The sequence below is a fragment of the Cynocephalus volans genome, chromosome 6 (assembly GCF_027409185.1).
Source record: "Cynocephalus volans isolate mCynVol1 chromosome 6, mCynVol1.pri, whole genome shotgun sequence".
NCBI classification, from domain to species: Eukaryota; Metazoa; Chordata; class Mammalia; order Dermoptera; family Cynocephalidae; genus Cynocephalus; species Cynocephalus volans.
The window spans coordinates 18,916,289-18,931,070 of NC_084465.1; the positions used below are offsets into that span (position 1 = coordinate 18,916,289).

At 40.8% G+C, this 14,782-nt stretch overlaps 1 protein-coding gene across 2 annotated transcripts in view; it reads left to right on the top strand.

Annotated features, from left to right (window-relative positions):
* Nucleotides 1-14,782, top strand: part of CREB3L2 (cAMP responsive element binding protein 3 like 2) — a 127,892-nt gene that overhangs the window by 88,714 nt on the left and 24,396 nt on the right. For both annotated transcript variants that reach the window (XM_063099932.1, XM_063099933.1), the window contains exons 5-8: nt 1,036-1,220; nt 3,143-3,289; nt 4,322-4,380; nt 5,649-5,717. In XM_063099932.1, the coding sequence (XP_062956002.1) occupies nt 1,036-1,220; nt 3,143-3,289; nt 4,322-4,380; nt 5,649-5,717 (460 nt within the window). The remainder of the gene's footprint in view (nt 1-1,035; nt 1,221-3,142; nt 3,290-4,321; nt 4,381-5,648; nt 5,718-14,782) is intronic.

The following is a 14,782-nucleotide window of genomic DNA, read 5'->3' on the forward strand; positions in this document are numbered from 1 at the left end:
TGGCTGAGCTCACCCAGACCCAGGTGCCATGCCCAGTTCAGGGCTGCTAGACTAAGGGCTCTATTGTCCTGGGGGTGCCAGGAGGGGTTTGGGGAGAAGGGCTTACCTGAGGCCATCTCCCTTGGCTGAGGAACAGTTGCTGGCACAGCAGAAATATCCACTGTTCAGAAAAAGGAGTGGAACCTGAGAGTGCCCTTGCTCAGGTTCAACCTAGGCTAGATTCTTCTTTCAGAAACCCACCCCTGCTGCCCTGGAGGTGCCCGATGGACACCGACTCAGGCTCCACAAGCCCTCGCACAGAGTGTGTTGTGCCTCCCCGAGGGAAGGTGCAGGATGGACTTTTACGTGCTGGGGGAGTTAGAGGAGAAAGCTCCCCTGCACCCCACCTACTTTCCCCATGCCCATCTGTCTGTGTAAAGATAAATTTCATGTTTTCTGAATGAAGAATGCTGGCATCTTGCCTGGGGGCCCTACCATGCACATTCCTCTAGGAACAAATGAGCTTTTTTCCAAGCAGCTATTGGGAGCACTCATGGGCTCCCTGACTTTGCTATTTAAAAAAAAAATTTTTTTTTAAAGTGCAGAATGCATTAGCATGGTTTACAAGTCAAATGTAGTAAACTGTCTAGAAAGAATACAGTGAAGTCTTGTCATCATCACCCTTTCATGATCTATCCTAATTTCTCTCTACCCACCGTGGGTCACACTTTCATGGTTTCTTGTACAAACTTCCAGTGTTTCTTTATGCCAGTCCAAGCAAACAAGAGTCTATATTGTCTTCCTTTTCCTACAAAAGGACGATGACTGTGTGCACTGTTCTGCACCTGGCTTCCCTCTCCCCTCCACACTTAACCATATATCTTGGTGGTCCCTCCATGTCAGCTCATGGAGATTCCTCATTCTTGGTTGGGCTGCTCTGAGTTCACTGTGTGGATGTACATAGTTTGTTTTCTCAGCACCAAGTCCTGCTCTGTTGCTCTGCTGCTCTGTGATGGATCACATCACATGTGGATGAAATGTGCTTTCTTTCTTCAGTCTCCGTGGACCACCTGCACTTACCGCCAACCCCTCCTAGCAGCCACGGCAGTGACTCAGAGGGCAGCCTGAGCCCCAACCCTCGCCTGCACCCCTTCGGCCTGCCTCAGACCCACAGCCCCGCCAGAGCCGCGCCCCGGGCCCCCTCTGCCCTGTCCAGCTCTCCTCTCCTCACAGCACCTCATGTAAGTGTGGGGTAGGCATTTCTGGAACCTTCTCCATTTTGTCATGTGGGGCTTTATCAAGGCTGTTTGATTTTTACTCTTGCAAAGAAGTTCCTGTTTAGTGGCCAAAGCAGGAGGATAACAACCTTAAAGAACATTTTAAAGAACAGCCCATAAATCTTATCTTGCTACACAGTTCTCCCCCTGCACACGGCTAGTTTTTATTCATGTTTACTTCACAGTGCTGTAAGCATGAGGAATAAATATTTTGGTTTTTTACTCTACAGAATTATGCCATAAATATTTACCATTGTTTAGGTGGTCTTTATGGTCAACAACAGGAAATATCTTCTATATTTTAAATAAGCAGCCTTTGGTGAACTTAAAAATCTCTGAGTTAAATTCTTTGATGCCTAAAGTCCCCAGACATGGTTTAACCCTTTTTTGTGTGTGGTGTGACTCTTAATCCAAGGACTGCAGTCAGAAGTCATGAGTCACAATTCATCCCTGACATACATAAGGATGCTGTTTTCCAGATAAAAAAGAAGGACGGATAACTAACTTTTTATTGTTCTGAAGAGTGAACTGATTTCTATGAAGTCTTAAAAATTATAATCCTCTTTTTAAAATGTATAATATCATGAGCAGCAAATTTAAACAAAAGGAGATATTTAAAAAGTCTATGAGAACTATCTATCAATTAATGTAAATTTGAGAGTTTGGCTTCGTTCTGTCCCAGAAAGTTCTAGATCTGTAGCCACATTCTTATACCTCACCATTACTGAGGACAAGGAAATTAACTCTTTCCACTCCTTCACCTTCTCAGTTTGAACCTGACTTCTCTCTCCTTGGATTACTGAATAGCTTTCATTCTACACATCTGTGTCCTACCATGGTCAGTCCTCTCTACGTGTTTATGGAGGAAGTCTTCCCCATGCCATGCCTTTGCCCGACAACTGTGTTGTGTTTCCTACCCTCTGCTGCTTCATGAACTCTTCACCCTCTCTAGGCAGAGTGGCATCTCCAGTTTCTTTTCAAAATACTACCTCTGGCTTGGAATGCCCTCTTCTCTTATGTAAATCATCTCCTTTCTTTTAGGAGGTCCAATTTAAGTCTTATTTCCTACCCCAAGCCTTCCCGTGTCACACAAACTCATATACATGTTCTTTTCCCAAATTTTTAATGCGCCTTCAGGTAATATTGTGGTTTATCATTTAATTGCTCTCCTGATTTCATGGGTATCAATTTGGTCCTGCAGTCTCGATCCTAAGCTACTTCGGAATGGGGTTTGTTTTGAGTCCTCTGTGGGATTTAGTACAAAGCCGTTACACAGTAGGGACTCAGCTTGACTAATTATAAACATGTCATCTATTGTGGGGTACGTGAGATGAGCTACAGTTCTCATCCTCACTGGTGATGGGCAGCCTGGGACTACTGACGCCAGAGACTTCCATGGAAAGTGCCTGCAGGTGTATCTCTGGGAGCCTTGGCTCCTTAGCTGTTCAGTGAAGGTGAGAAGCTCCTGGTGTATAGAAAGCAAGTTATCAAATTGCATTTTCAGAAGGAGATCAACAAAACATGCTTTTTACAAAGCAGAACTCCGAGTGAATCCTTCATCACTTCAAGGCCAGGAAACCTCCAGGGATTCCTTTTGCTTTTGACATGTTAGCTAGTGGGGTGCTTCCTGGGGTATGATGGGTGGAGGCTCCTTTAACCTTTCCCTTTAATTATAATCCTGGGGTTATACCACCCACATGGGAGTGTCTTTCTGTCCTGCTTACACTTCAGACTACCCATTCTCACCCAAAGCAGATGGGAGGCCTTTCCTCTGAGCCATCTGTAAGACATTAGTACAGACTCTCCTCACCCCGGAGTCTGGAGGTGATTCTTCATTGTGCCCAGTTACTCTTCTTTGACCCTTTTCTGCTCCTTGGTCCATGCAGAAACTGCAGGGGTCAGGCCCATTGGTCCTGACAGAGGAGGAGAAGCGGACTCTGATTGCTGAGGGCTATCCCATCCCCACCAAATTGCCCCTAACAAAATCAGAGGAGAAGGCCCTGAAGAAAATCCGGAGGAAAATCAAGAATAAGGTGAGCACTTCAGTGAGCAGAAACAGGGAACAGAATTGAGTCCGCATGTCCTGCCTTCCTTCCCGTGGCCAACACTGACCTGTCCCACTGTGGGGACCAAGGCGCAGCCCTTTTCTTCCCCTGGGCTCAGGGAAGGAGCAGACTGACCACTTGCCCCATCTTCCAGCCCCTTTCATCCAACCCTAGGCCAGTGGATTCCCAAGTCAGAGTTTATACTCCTTGGTGCCAAGACAGTCTATTCAGGGGAGGGAAGAAGACCTTAGAACGTCCATTAATGTGTATTGTTTTTTATTGGTGCCTTTTAAATTTCAGTTTTATGGTGTATACAGTATTTTCCTCTAGTAGATGTGCACATAATTTATAAATAAATATAAGCATATTCAGGGTGCTTGCTTGAATTTTTTTTCTTAATAGGAGTTTGTGATAAAAAGAAATCTGCAGTCCACTGGTCTCTATCTGGGCTCAGCTGCCTCCTCTCCTAGGCCCCTCCAGTGCTGAGCAGGGCTGGTGAGGCCCAGGAGCATGGCTCAGACACAGGCAGAGCAGGAGAGAGATGACACAGATAGACAGACGGCAAGAGGGTAGTTATTACGCTGCGCTATACAAGGGTATTTTTACAAGTTTGTAGAAAAATTAGAGTGAAAGATAATATGAGTCTTTCCATGAACTTTTTGAAGACCCCTCATACAAGACCAAGCCCGACTGAGGTCCAGAATGTTAAAATCATTTATCTGAGACCACACTGGATGGTTTGGACCCACATGTTCTGTTCTGGCTCCTGGTCCAGTGTCCTTTCCACTGAGGGCCCAGTTTGTTGGGAAGTAGGTGAGAGCATCATCTGGTTGAAACCAGGGAGAACAGAAGAGGTGATTAGTAGGTGAGCATGGAAGCTAAACACACAGCAAGCGGCCACAAAGGTGAGCAGGGCTTTGGTGGTTTCTGTGCTAAGGGCTTCCTGTCTTCCGCTTACGTGTCACTGGTTTACTTGCAGAGCTGCAAATTAATCCCCCCCCACCCCCCTTTATCTCTCAGATTTCTGCCCAGGAAAGTAGAAGGAAGAAGAAAGAATACATGGACAGCTTGGAGAAAAAGTAAGCCTCCTGACAAACCGGTTGTGTTCATTGGGCAGTATACATAGAGCAATGTGAGTGTGCTAAGAATCTGTGAGAAGCACGTAAATTCTTTCTGGACACCTTGAAAGCCTGTAGATTTATCAGCTGTATTTTGCCTGCCACCTAGTGGTTATTTGGGGGGAAGTTTGTAAGTACACTCAGTCAGTAGGCGTTTGAACCACACCATTTGCAGCCAAGGATCCCTGAGTCCTTGGAGGCTTCCTTTCAAACAAGTGTAAATATTAACATTCCTGCAACCCCTCGGAGAGAGGCACTGTTTCGGCCCAAAGGAGCAGTGCCACTTAATCAGTCCCCCTGGCACACTCCCTCACGCCCCGGAGAGAGCACACGCTGAGTGAAATGAGTCTGATTGGCGCTCTGCATTTTCTGTCCACTGCAATTCACTCGATAGGTGAGTGACTTACAGAACACTTGAAGGCACCCTTTGTTCTCTTGAAAAGCCTGAAACATCAGGAGGACTGTCAGAAAAATATGAATTAAGTACAATTTTGTATTAGCCCTAGAAAATAGTTTTCCAGCTGACAGACTAATATCATTTAAACATGGGAATGCGGCCCCAGACCTAGAAACGAGCATTCATGTATATCTGGGGAAAGGAGTGGTCAGTGGATTCTGGCTGATTCTAGACGTTCCTTTTGAAAGTTTAGTGGTTCTGTCACCAGATTTAAGTATTGCTAATTTAGCATTAAGTAGTCCCACTCTGCTCTGTCATTTTCCATAGGTACCCAGGGTCCAGCTTTTTCTATGAAAATCTCTGTACTGCCTCTTTGGGACATGCATTCTTTGTCTTGAGCTCCTGGGTTTTTGTTCTCTTTTCCCCCACCCAAGCCCCATGGCTTCTTATCAGTCCTGCTGGCCAAGAGTACAGCTGATAGCATCTGAATCCCTGTAGCATAGAGGGAAAAGTCTGATGGGCACTGAGAACAGCAGGAAAGAGTCTGAGAGAGAAACAAGGTTGTGACACCCTAAAAGAGGTTTATGCTTTGTACAGTCCCTACTCATCTCCCATTATTGAGGCACTTGTCACTCAACTCCCTCTATTTTTTTTTTTCTTTTGTCTCTTTACTGTTCTTTCTAACTCACACTGGTCAGGCTCTTTCCCTCACCTCCCTGGAGTAGCGGATTTTCCTTATATCTTTAATCTCACTTAAGTCCATCTTTAGCTCCTGGTTTAACATTCGCTCTGCTGATAATAGCTAACTTTCTTCTTTCTCTCTCCTCTGTAGGGTGGAGTCTTGTTCAACTGAGAACTTAGAGCTTCGGAAGAAGGTGGAGGTTCTGGAGAACACCAATAGGTAAGTGTCACTGGGGTGCGAGCTGACTGAGCTGCCTAATGGAAAGTGGGGAAAGACGAGGGCAGAATCCAGGGCCAGTGATGGAAGGCAAGTGGAGGAGATCACACTAAAAGCATAGTTGTGCCAGGACGCTCAGGACAGCTGAACTCCGCCCGCCTGTTCCTGTCACACCACACGCATGCTCACACACTCGTGAACATACACCCTCATATGCATGCACACATACATATATGCACATACATTCTCATATGCACACAGGCACACACATACCTGCACACACACGCATGTTCTTTACTTTTCTAGATGATGTAAGTTTGTTGAAAAGGCTGATCGTGACAAGGACTATTATAAGGCTGGGAGGAGAATAAAGTCAGTAAGTCTGATTCTCCTAAAAATGACACCAGACTTTAGAGATGGACAAGGAAGCACTGGCCACTTCATTGTCACCTAATTGTAATAGTAAATGGTGTTTTTTAGTTAAAAAAAGAGAAAAAATTTGTTTTTTTAAATTAGTTTTAAAAAATTAATGAATTGCATTTCAAACCCATTTTGAAAAGATAACTATGGGACTGAGTTAATGAATTCCTCTAGTGCTTGCTGTGCCAGGTGATGTTTTAAGCACTTTGCAGATATTACCTCATTTAGTCCTGTGAAGTGGTACGATTATTATCCCCATTACATAGAGGAGGTCACTGAGACTCAGAAAGGTTAGGTGATTTGTCCAACGTCACACAGGAAATGCTAGAGTTACATTTGAATGCAGGCCGTCTGGAGCATCAATATGGGAAGAGCATATTGAGCTTTAACTGTGGGTCATATGCAAGTGGTGAAGGGATAAGAACGGGGTTAAGGTACAGGATACAGAAACTGGCTGTCTGGGAGTTTCATCCAGAATATGTGTGTTTGTGTGCGTACTTGGTGCATACCTATGCTCTGAAAATTAAAGTATGCTTTAGTCAGGGAATCCTGTCACCCTTAGTGTTATAGATCCAACAAATCAAGCAGAGAAAAATTGGCTTTGGGGTAAGAAAATATTAATTAACCTTCTTAAGGGTCAACATGAATGCCTAATAACAATTTTGCAAATGTTAAGGGATCAGGTTAAATCTCTTTGTGTGTTGATAATGACATTGAATTTGACCTCCATATCCTTTATCTTCCCACTATTGTTGCTCAAACAGCAAGCTAATGCACTTATAAGTTAAAACTACCATCAGTGGGCATATTGGACATTGGGATCCCACTGAGTTTCCCTCTGCATTTCTGGGAACATGTGCTCAGGTAGCAGGTCAAGGGCAGTTCACCTCGAGTGCTGTAGACAGACTGCCTTCAGGGAGGAAACGTCACCAGCTTGGTGTGGCGTTCCCTTGGTCTCCTGAGGCAAAGGAGCTGTTGTCAGATGCCACTGTAGGATTCTGGTTTCACTGCTCCCCTTTGGCCATTAGCCTCCCGAAGCTTCACCTCTTCTAATCTCCACCTTCACTCCTGTCAGGGGGGTTTCCTGAGGCTTTTCTGGTTGTCTGGATCTTGCTTTCCCAGCCAGAGCCTGTAGCCATCTCTTTAGAATCCTGAGCAGGTTGGAGTTCCTGGCACCTGTCCTGGCACTTGCTGCCATGGAAGCCCATGGAAGTTCACGAATGGGACAAATCCTATGGAAGTTTGTGAGTGGGGCAAATCCTGGCCGTGAATTGGTGAAAGGGGGAGAGGAATCTAGCAAAGATGACCTTGGAAATTGTGTCCAGGTTCCATTTTGTCCAGGGGCTCCAGCGTCAGGCCTTCTGCCAGCCACACGGGGGCAGCAGAGGCACAGCAGGGCTGTGCTGGGGCAAAGTGGTTGCCTGGGAGGGAGCCCCAAGGCAACCTTGCCTGGGAAGGGGTCTCTTTACACCTCTCTGGAGTGACAGTGCTGTACCATTTTATTCATTTGTTCATTCATTCATTCACCCCTTGATTATCTTGAACATTTTTATTTTGCTTGTTTGTTTGAATCATATATCCAAATAAGGTCCATATGTTAAAACTGGTAGATATGCCCATTACATGTCTTTTTCTCTATAGGTCCTCTTCCATCTCCGTTCTTGTTACTAAGAACTCAGTCAGTTGTCCTATAGAGTCCCACAGTCTCAATTTACCTATAACATCCTTGTGGTGCCATTTAACACAGTCTTATGTCTATTACAGACTATATATATATATATATATATATATATATATATATATATATATATTTTTTTTTTTTTTGGTAAGAAATCTTAAGTTCCACCACATTCTGCCATCGGGAGGTACTTAATACCTGGTTATCTGGTTATCAGCAATTTATAGTCGTTGCCTAGATAGATCAACACATTAGGAGTTTAGGAATATCTTTATAAAATTCAATACTTTCTTGAATTATTAACAGAATATTTTTCTAAGGTAAAACATTTCACCATTAAGGAACAGGGGAGCACAGTATCTCTCCGAGGTGCTGATTTCATTTCCTTGGATATATACCCAGCTGAGGAATTGCTGAGTCATATGGTAGTACTGATTTTAGTTTTTTGAGGAACTTCTGTAACATTTTTCATAATGTTGTACCAATTTACATTTCCGCCAATGGTGTGCAAGGGTTTCCAATGTTCTGCAGTCTCACCAACACTTGTTTGGTTTTGTCTTTTTGGTAGTAGCCATCCTAACAGGTGTGTGGTCATATCTCATTGTGGTTTTGATTTGCATTTCCATGGTGATTAATGACGTTGAGCACCTTTTCATATACCTGTTGGCCTTCTTTGGAAAAATGTCTATTCAGGTCCCTTGCCCATTTTTAATTGAAATATTTGTTTTATTAACTATTGAGTCATGTGAGTTCCTCATATATTTTGGATTTTTTTTATTGTTTCCTTTGCTGTGTAGAAGCTTTTTGCTTTGATGTATTCCCACTTGTTTATCTTATTTTTTAAACTTAAAACAAGATGCACATGTAACATATACCCATTGTAAAAAAAAAAATTATAAAATATAGCTTAAAAAGAAAAATAATCATAACCCTTTCACTAGAGGTATCTTTACATTTTGGAATATTTTATATGTATTTATGTTGTACATATTCCTTTGTTAAGAACTGTTTCGATTTAACAAAATACACTGGAGATATTTTCATGTCAGTAAATATATTTCTACAGTATCTTTATTTGAACCTCCATTTAAAAAATCTACCAGATGATATTGGTATCTAAGCTATCCCTAACAGGTTGCTGTTGCTGAATGTAGCCAGGGATTTTGTTTGTTTGTTTTATTTTTTAATTTATTTTTTAAAATCATTTATTTGTTGTTGCTACATTTATCATTACACAATGTAATAATTTTTGTGGCCCCCTACCAATTTCTCTCTAGCCCCCGTACCTCCCCCTTTCCTACCTCTGGTGGCCTCAGTTCCATTCTCTCCTTTTGAAAGTTCATTGAATTATTGTGATTGTTGTATCTTTCTTTCTTTTTTTGTTTGTTTATTTTTTCAGCTCCAACTTATGACTGAGGATATGCAGTATTTCTCTTTCTGTGCCTGGCTTATTTCACTTAACGTGATATTCTCCAAGTTCATCTATGTTGCTGTGAGTGGCAGAATTTCATTCCATTTTATGGCAGAGTAGTATTCCAATGTGTATATATACCATGTTTACCTTATCCAGTTAACTGTCGATTGACGTTTAGATTGGTTCTGACTCCTGGCTATTATAAACAGAGCTGCAATAAACATGGGCGTGCAGGTATCCCTTCGACATGATGGTTTCCATTCCTTTGGGTATATATCCAGCAGTGTGATTGCTGGATCATGTGGCAGTTCTATCCCTAGTTGTCTGCAGAAGCTTCATACTGTTTTGCGTAATTGCTTCACTAATTTACAGTCTCACCAACAGTGTAGGAGGGTTCTCCTTCCTCCACATTCTTGCTAGCATTTGTTATTATTGTCTGTCTTTTTGATAATGGCCAGTTGAACTGGCATAAAGTGATATCTCAGTGTGGTTTTGATTTGCATTTCCCTGGTGCTTAGTGATGCTGAGCATTTTTTCATATGTATGTTGGCCATTTGTGTATCTTCCTTTGAGAAATGCCCATTCAGCTCCTCTGCCCAATTTTTTAATCAGGTTACTTATTTTTTTACTGTTAAATTGTTGGGGTTTCTTATTTATTCTGGGTATTGATCCCTTGCTGGGTACATAGTTAGCAAATATTTTCTTCCATTCTGTAAGTTTTCTTTTCACTGTGTTAACTGTTTCTTTTGCTGTGCAGAAGCTTTTTACATTTATATAATCCCATTTGTTTATTTGTTCTTTTGATGCCAATGCTTTTAGGGTCTTACTCATAAAGTCTTTGCCCAGTTCTACTTCCTGAAGTGTTTCTCCTGTGTTTTCTTTTAGTAGTTTTATAGTTTCAGAACTTATACATAGGTCTTTAATTCATTTTGAGTCTTTAGGTTTTTCTGTATATAAGATCATGTCATCTACAGAAAGGGATAGTTTGACTTCATCTTTTCCAGTTTGGATGCCCTTTATTTCTTTCTCTTGCCTGATTGCTCTGGCTACTATTACATACTGTATTAAATAGGACTGGTAAGAGTGAGCATCCTTGTCTTGTTCCTGTTCATCCGGGATGATATTGGCATTGGGTTTGTTTTATATGGCTTTTATTGTATTGAGATACTTTCCTTCTGTACTTAATTTGCTGAGAATCTTTATCATAAAGGGATATTGAATTTTGTCAAATGCTTTTTCTGCATCTGTTGAGATAATCATGTGGTTTTTGTCCTTGATTTTGTTGATGTGGTGTATTTATTGACTTGCATATATTGGACCATCTTTGCATCCCTGGGATGAATCTCACTTGATCATGGTGTATAATTTTTTTTTTTTTTTGACATGCTGCTGTATTCTGATTGCTAATATTTTCTTGAGGATTTTTGAGTCTGTGTTCATCAAGGATATTGGCCTGTAGTTTTCTTTTTTTCTTGTATCTTTGTCTAGTTTTGATGTAATGGTGATGCTGGCCTCATGGAATGCGTTTGGGAGAATGGCCTCTGTTTAAATTTGTTGAAATGTTTTGAAGAGAATTGGTATTAATACCTCGTTAAAGGTCTTGTAGAATTCAGCAGTAAAGCCATCTGATCCTGGGCTTTTCCTTGTTGGGAGGCTGCTGATTACTGCTTCAATCTTGTTGCTTGTTATTGGTCTGTTTACGTTTTCTGTTTCTTCTTGGTTCAGTCTTGATAGTCTGTATGTGTCCAAAAATTTATCCATTTCCTCCAGGTTTCAAATTTGTTGGCATGTAGTTGTTTATAATAGGCTCTAACCAAGTCTTTGTATTTCTGTGGTATTGGTTGTAATATCTCCTTTTTTGTTTCTAATTTTTGTTCTGTGGGTCTTCTCTCTTCTTTTTTTAGTTAGCCTAGCTAATGGTTTGTCTATTTCATTTATCTTCTCAAAAAACAAACTTTCTGTCTCATTGATCTTTTTTTTATCTTTTTGGGGTCTCTATTTCATTTAGTTCTGCTCTGATCTTAATTATTTCTTTCTATCTACTATTTTTGGAATTGAATTTTTCTTGTTTTTCCTGTTCTTTGAGTTGTAGCATTAAGTTGTTTATTTGAAATCTTTCTATTCTTTTGATGTGAGTGTTTATTACAATAAACTTCCTTCTTAGTACTGCTTTTGCAGTATCCCACAGGTTTTGTATGATGTGTCTTTATTTTCATTAGATTCAAGAAATTTTTTTTTTTTTTTCTTTTTAAAAGATGACCGGTAAGGGGATCTTAACCCTTGACTTGGTGTTGTCAGCACTGCGCTCAGCCAGTGAGCCAACCGGCCATCCCTATATAGGATCCGAACCCGTGGCCCTGGTGTTATCAGCACCGCACTCTCCCGAGTGAGCCACAGGCTGGCCCAGATTCAAGAAATTTTTTGATTTCCTTTTTAATTTCTTCTTGAACCCATAGGTCATTCAGGGACATGTTGTTTAATTTCCATGTGTTTGCATAGTTTCTTGAGTTTTGCATGTTATTCATTTCTGGTTTCAATCCCTTGTGGTCTGAAAAGATATTTGAAATGATTTCAGTTTTTTAAAAATTTGTTGAGACTTGATTTGTGACCTAACGTATGGTCTTTCTTGGAGAATGTTCATGTGCTGATGAGAAGAACGTATATTCTGTAGTTGTTGGTTGAAATGTTCTATAGATATCTGTCTGGTCCAGTTGGTCTAAAGTGTAGTTTAAATCCTGTGTTTCTCTGTTGATTTGCTGCCTACATGATCTGTCCAGTACTGATGGGGATGTTTAGGTCCCCTATTAATATCACATTGGGGTATGTCTCTTTCTTAGGCTTAATACTGTTTGTTTTCTATATCTGGGTGCTCCAGTGTTGGGTGCATATGTATTTATGATTGTCTTCTTGTTGGATAGATCCCTTTGTCACTATATAGTGACCTTCTTTGTTTCTTTTTATGATTTTAGGTTTTAAGTTTATTTTATCCAATATAAGAATAGCTTCTCCTGCTCATTTTTGGTTCCCATTTGCATGGAATGGCTTTTTCCATCCTTTCATTATTGGTCAGTGTGTATCTTTACAGGTGAGGTGAGTCTCTTGAAGACGGCATATAGATGGGTCTAGCTTTTTAATCCAGTTAGTCTTTGTCTTTTGGGCATGGTTTAATCCATTTGTATTTAGAGTTGTTATTGAAAGGATGGTCTTACTCCTGCATTTAATTGATTTTTGTTTAGATTTTAAATATCTTTTGTTCCTTTCTTCCTTTTTTATTGTTTGTCTTTGATGTTTGTTGGTTTTTTCAGGTGGTAAGATTTAATTTCTTTTTTTGCCTTTTGCATTTTTGTTCTACCAGTGGGTTTTATTCTTTTTTTTATTATTATTGTTATGAATATTCATGAGATACAGAGCTGGTTGTCACCCCTCGTGTCCAAGATGTGAAGGCCAGATTCATACTGGCAGCTTGCCCATTACCACAAATTGTGTTTGTACCCTGTGTCCCCCACCCAATTTTCCCCCAGCCCCCTCTCCTTCCCCTTTTCCCCCCTCCCACTCCACTTGTATCCTAAGGTAAGTTCTCTCCCTTTGCAAGTCCAATGCACCACTGTGGTCTTTCTTTCCTTCCTTCTTTCTCTCTTAGCTCCCACTAGTGAGTATGTACATGTGGTATTTATCCCTCTGTGCTTTGTTTATTTCACTCAACATAAGTTTCTCTAAGCTTATCGATGTTGTTGCAAATGGGAGAATTTCATTCTTTTTTATGGCAGAGTAGTATTCCATCGTGTATACATACTACAGTTTCCTTATCCAATCATCCATCAATGGACATTTAGGTTGGTTCCATGTCTTGACTATTGTAAACAGAGCTGCAATGGAAATAGGAATGCAGGTATCTCTTTGACTTGATGATTTCCATTCCTCTGGGTGTATACCCAGAAATGGGATTGCTGGATCGTATGGAAAATCTATCTGTAGTTGCTTGAGAAAACTCCATACTGTTTTCCATAGTGGTAGTACTAATTTACAGTCCCACCAACAGTGCAGGAGTATTCCCTTCTCTCCGTACCCTTGCCAGCATTTGTTATTCACCGTCTTTTTGATTATAGCCAGTCTAACTGGGGTGAGATGGTTTCTCAATGTAGTTTTAATTTTCATTTCCATGATGACTAGTGATGTTGCGAATTTTTTCATGTATCTGTTGACCATTTGTATGTCTTCCTTTGAAAAATGTTTATTCAGCTCCTTTACCCATTTTTTAATTCGGTTATTTGTTTTTTCACTGTACAATTGTTTGAGTTCCTTGTATATTATGGATATTAATCCCTTGTCAGATGCATAGTTAGCAAAAATTTTTTCCCACTCTGCAGGTTGTCATTTCACTCTGTTGATCATTTCCTTTGCTGTGCAGAAGCTTTTTAGTTTGATACAGTCCCTCCCATTTGTTTATTTTTTCTTTTACTGCTTGTGCTTTTGAGCTTATGGTCATAAAGTCTGTGTCCAGACCTAGTTCCTGAAGTGTTTCACCTATATTTCCCTTAGTAATTTTACAGTTTCAGGTCTTACACTTAAGTCTTTAATCCATTTTGAGTTGATTTTAGTGTATGGTGAGAGGTGCATATCTAGTTTCATTCTTCTGCATATGGATATCCAATTTTCCCAGCAGCTCTTGTTGAAGAGGCAGTCTATTCCCCAATGTAGGTTTTTGTTGTCTTTGTCCAGTATCAGATGGCTGTAAGCCTGTGGGGTGATTTCTGGGTTCTCAATTCTGCTCCACTGGTGTGAGTGTATTTTTATGCCAGTACAATGTTGTTTTGGTTACAGTAGCTTTGTAGTATAATTTGAAGTCAGGTAGTGTTATACCCCCGGCTTTATTTTTTTGCTCAGGATTGCTTTGACTCTTCAGGGTCTTTTGTTGCTCCATATGGAAGTTAGGATTGTTTTTTCCATTTCTGGGAAGAATGACATTGGTATTTTGATAGGGAATGCATTGAATCTGTAGATTGCACTGGGTAGTGTAGACATTTTCACAATGTTAATTCTTCCAATCCAAGAACATGGGATATCTTTTTTGTGTAATCGTGGTAATGATTATCATTTTTCAGATTCCAGATGCAGGACTCCCTTGAGGATTTCTTGAAGGACTGGTTGTGTGATGGTGAACTCCCACAGTTTTTGTTTGCCTGGGAAATACACTATTTTCCCCTCATTTCTGAGGATAGCTTTGCTGGGTATAGTATTTTTGGCTGTAAGTTTTTTTCTTTTAGCATTTTGAATATATCATTGCATTTTCTTCTGACATGTAGAGTTTCTGTTGAGAAGTCTGTTGTTAGTCTGATGGGGCCTCCCTTATATGTGAATTGACACTTCTCTCTTGCTGCTTTTAGGATTCTCTCTTTGTCTTTGAGCTTTGCCAGTTTGACGAGAATGTGTCTCAGACAAGATCTTTTTGGATTGAATCTGTTTGGGGATCTTTGAGCTTCTTGGATCTGAAGGCCTGTGTCTCTTCCTGTACCTGCAAAGTTTTCTGTTATTATTTCATCGAAGAAGTTTTCCGTG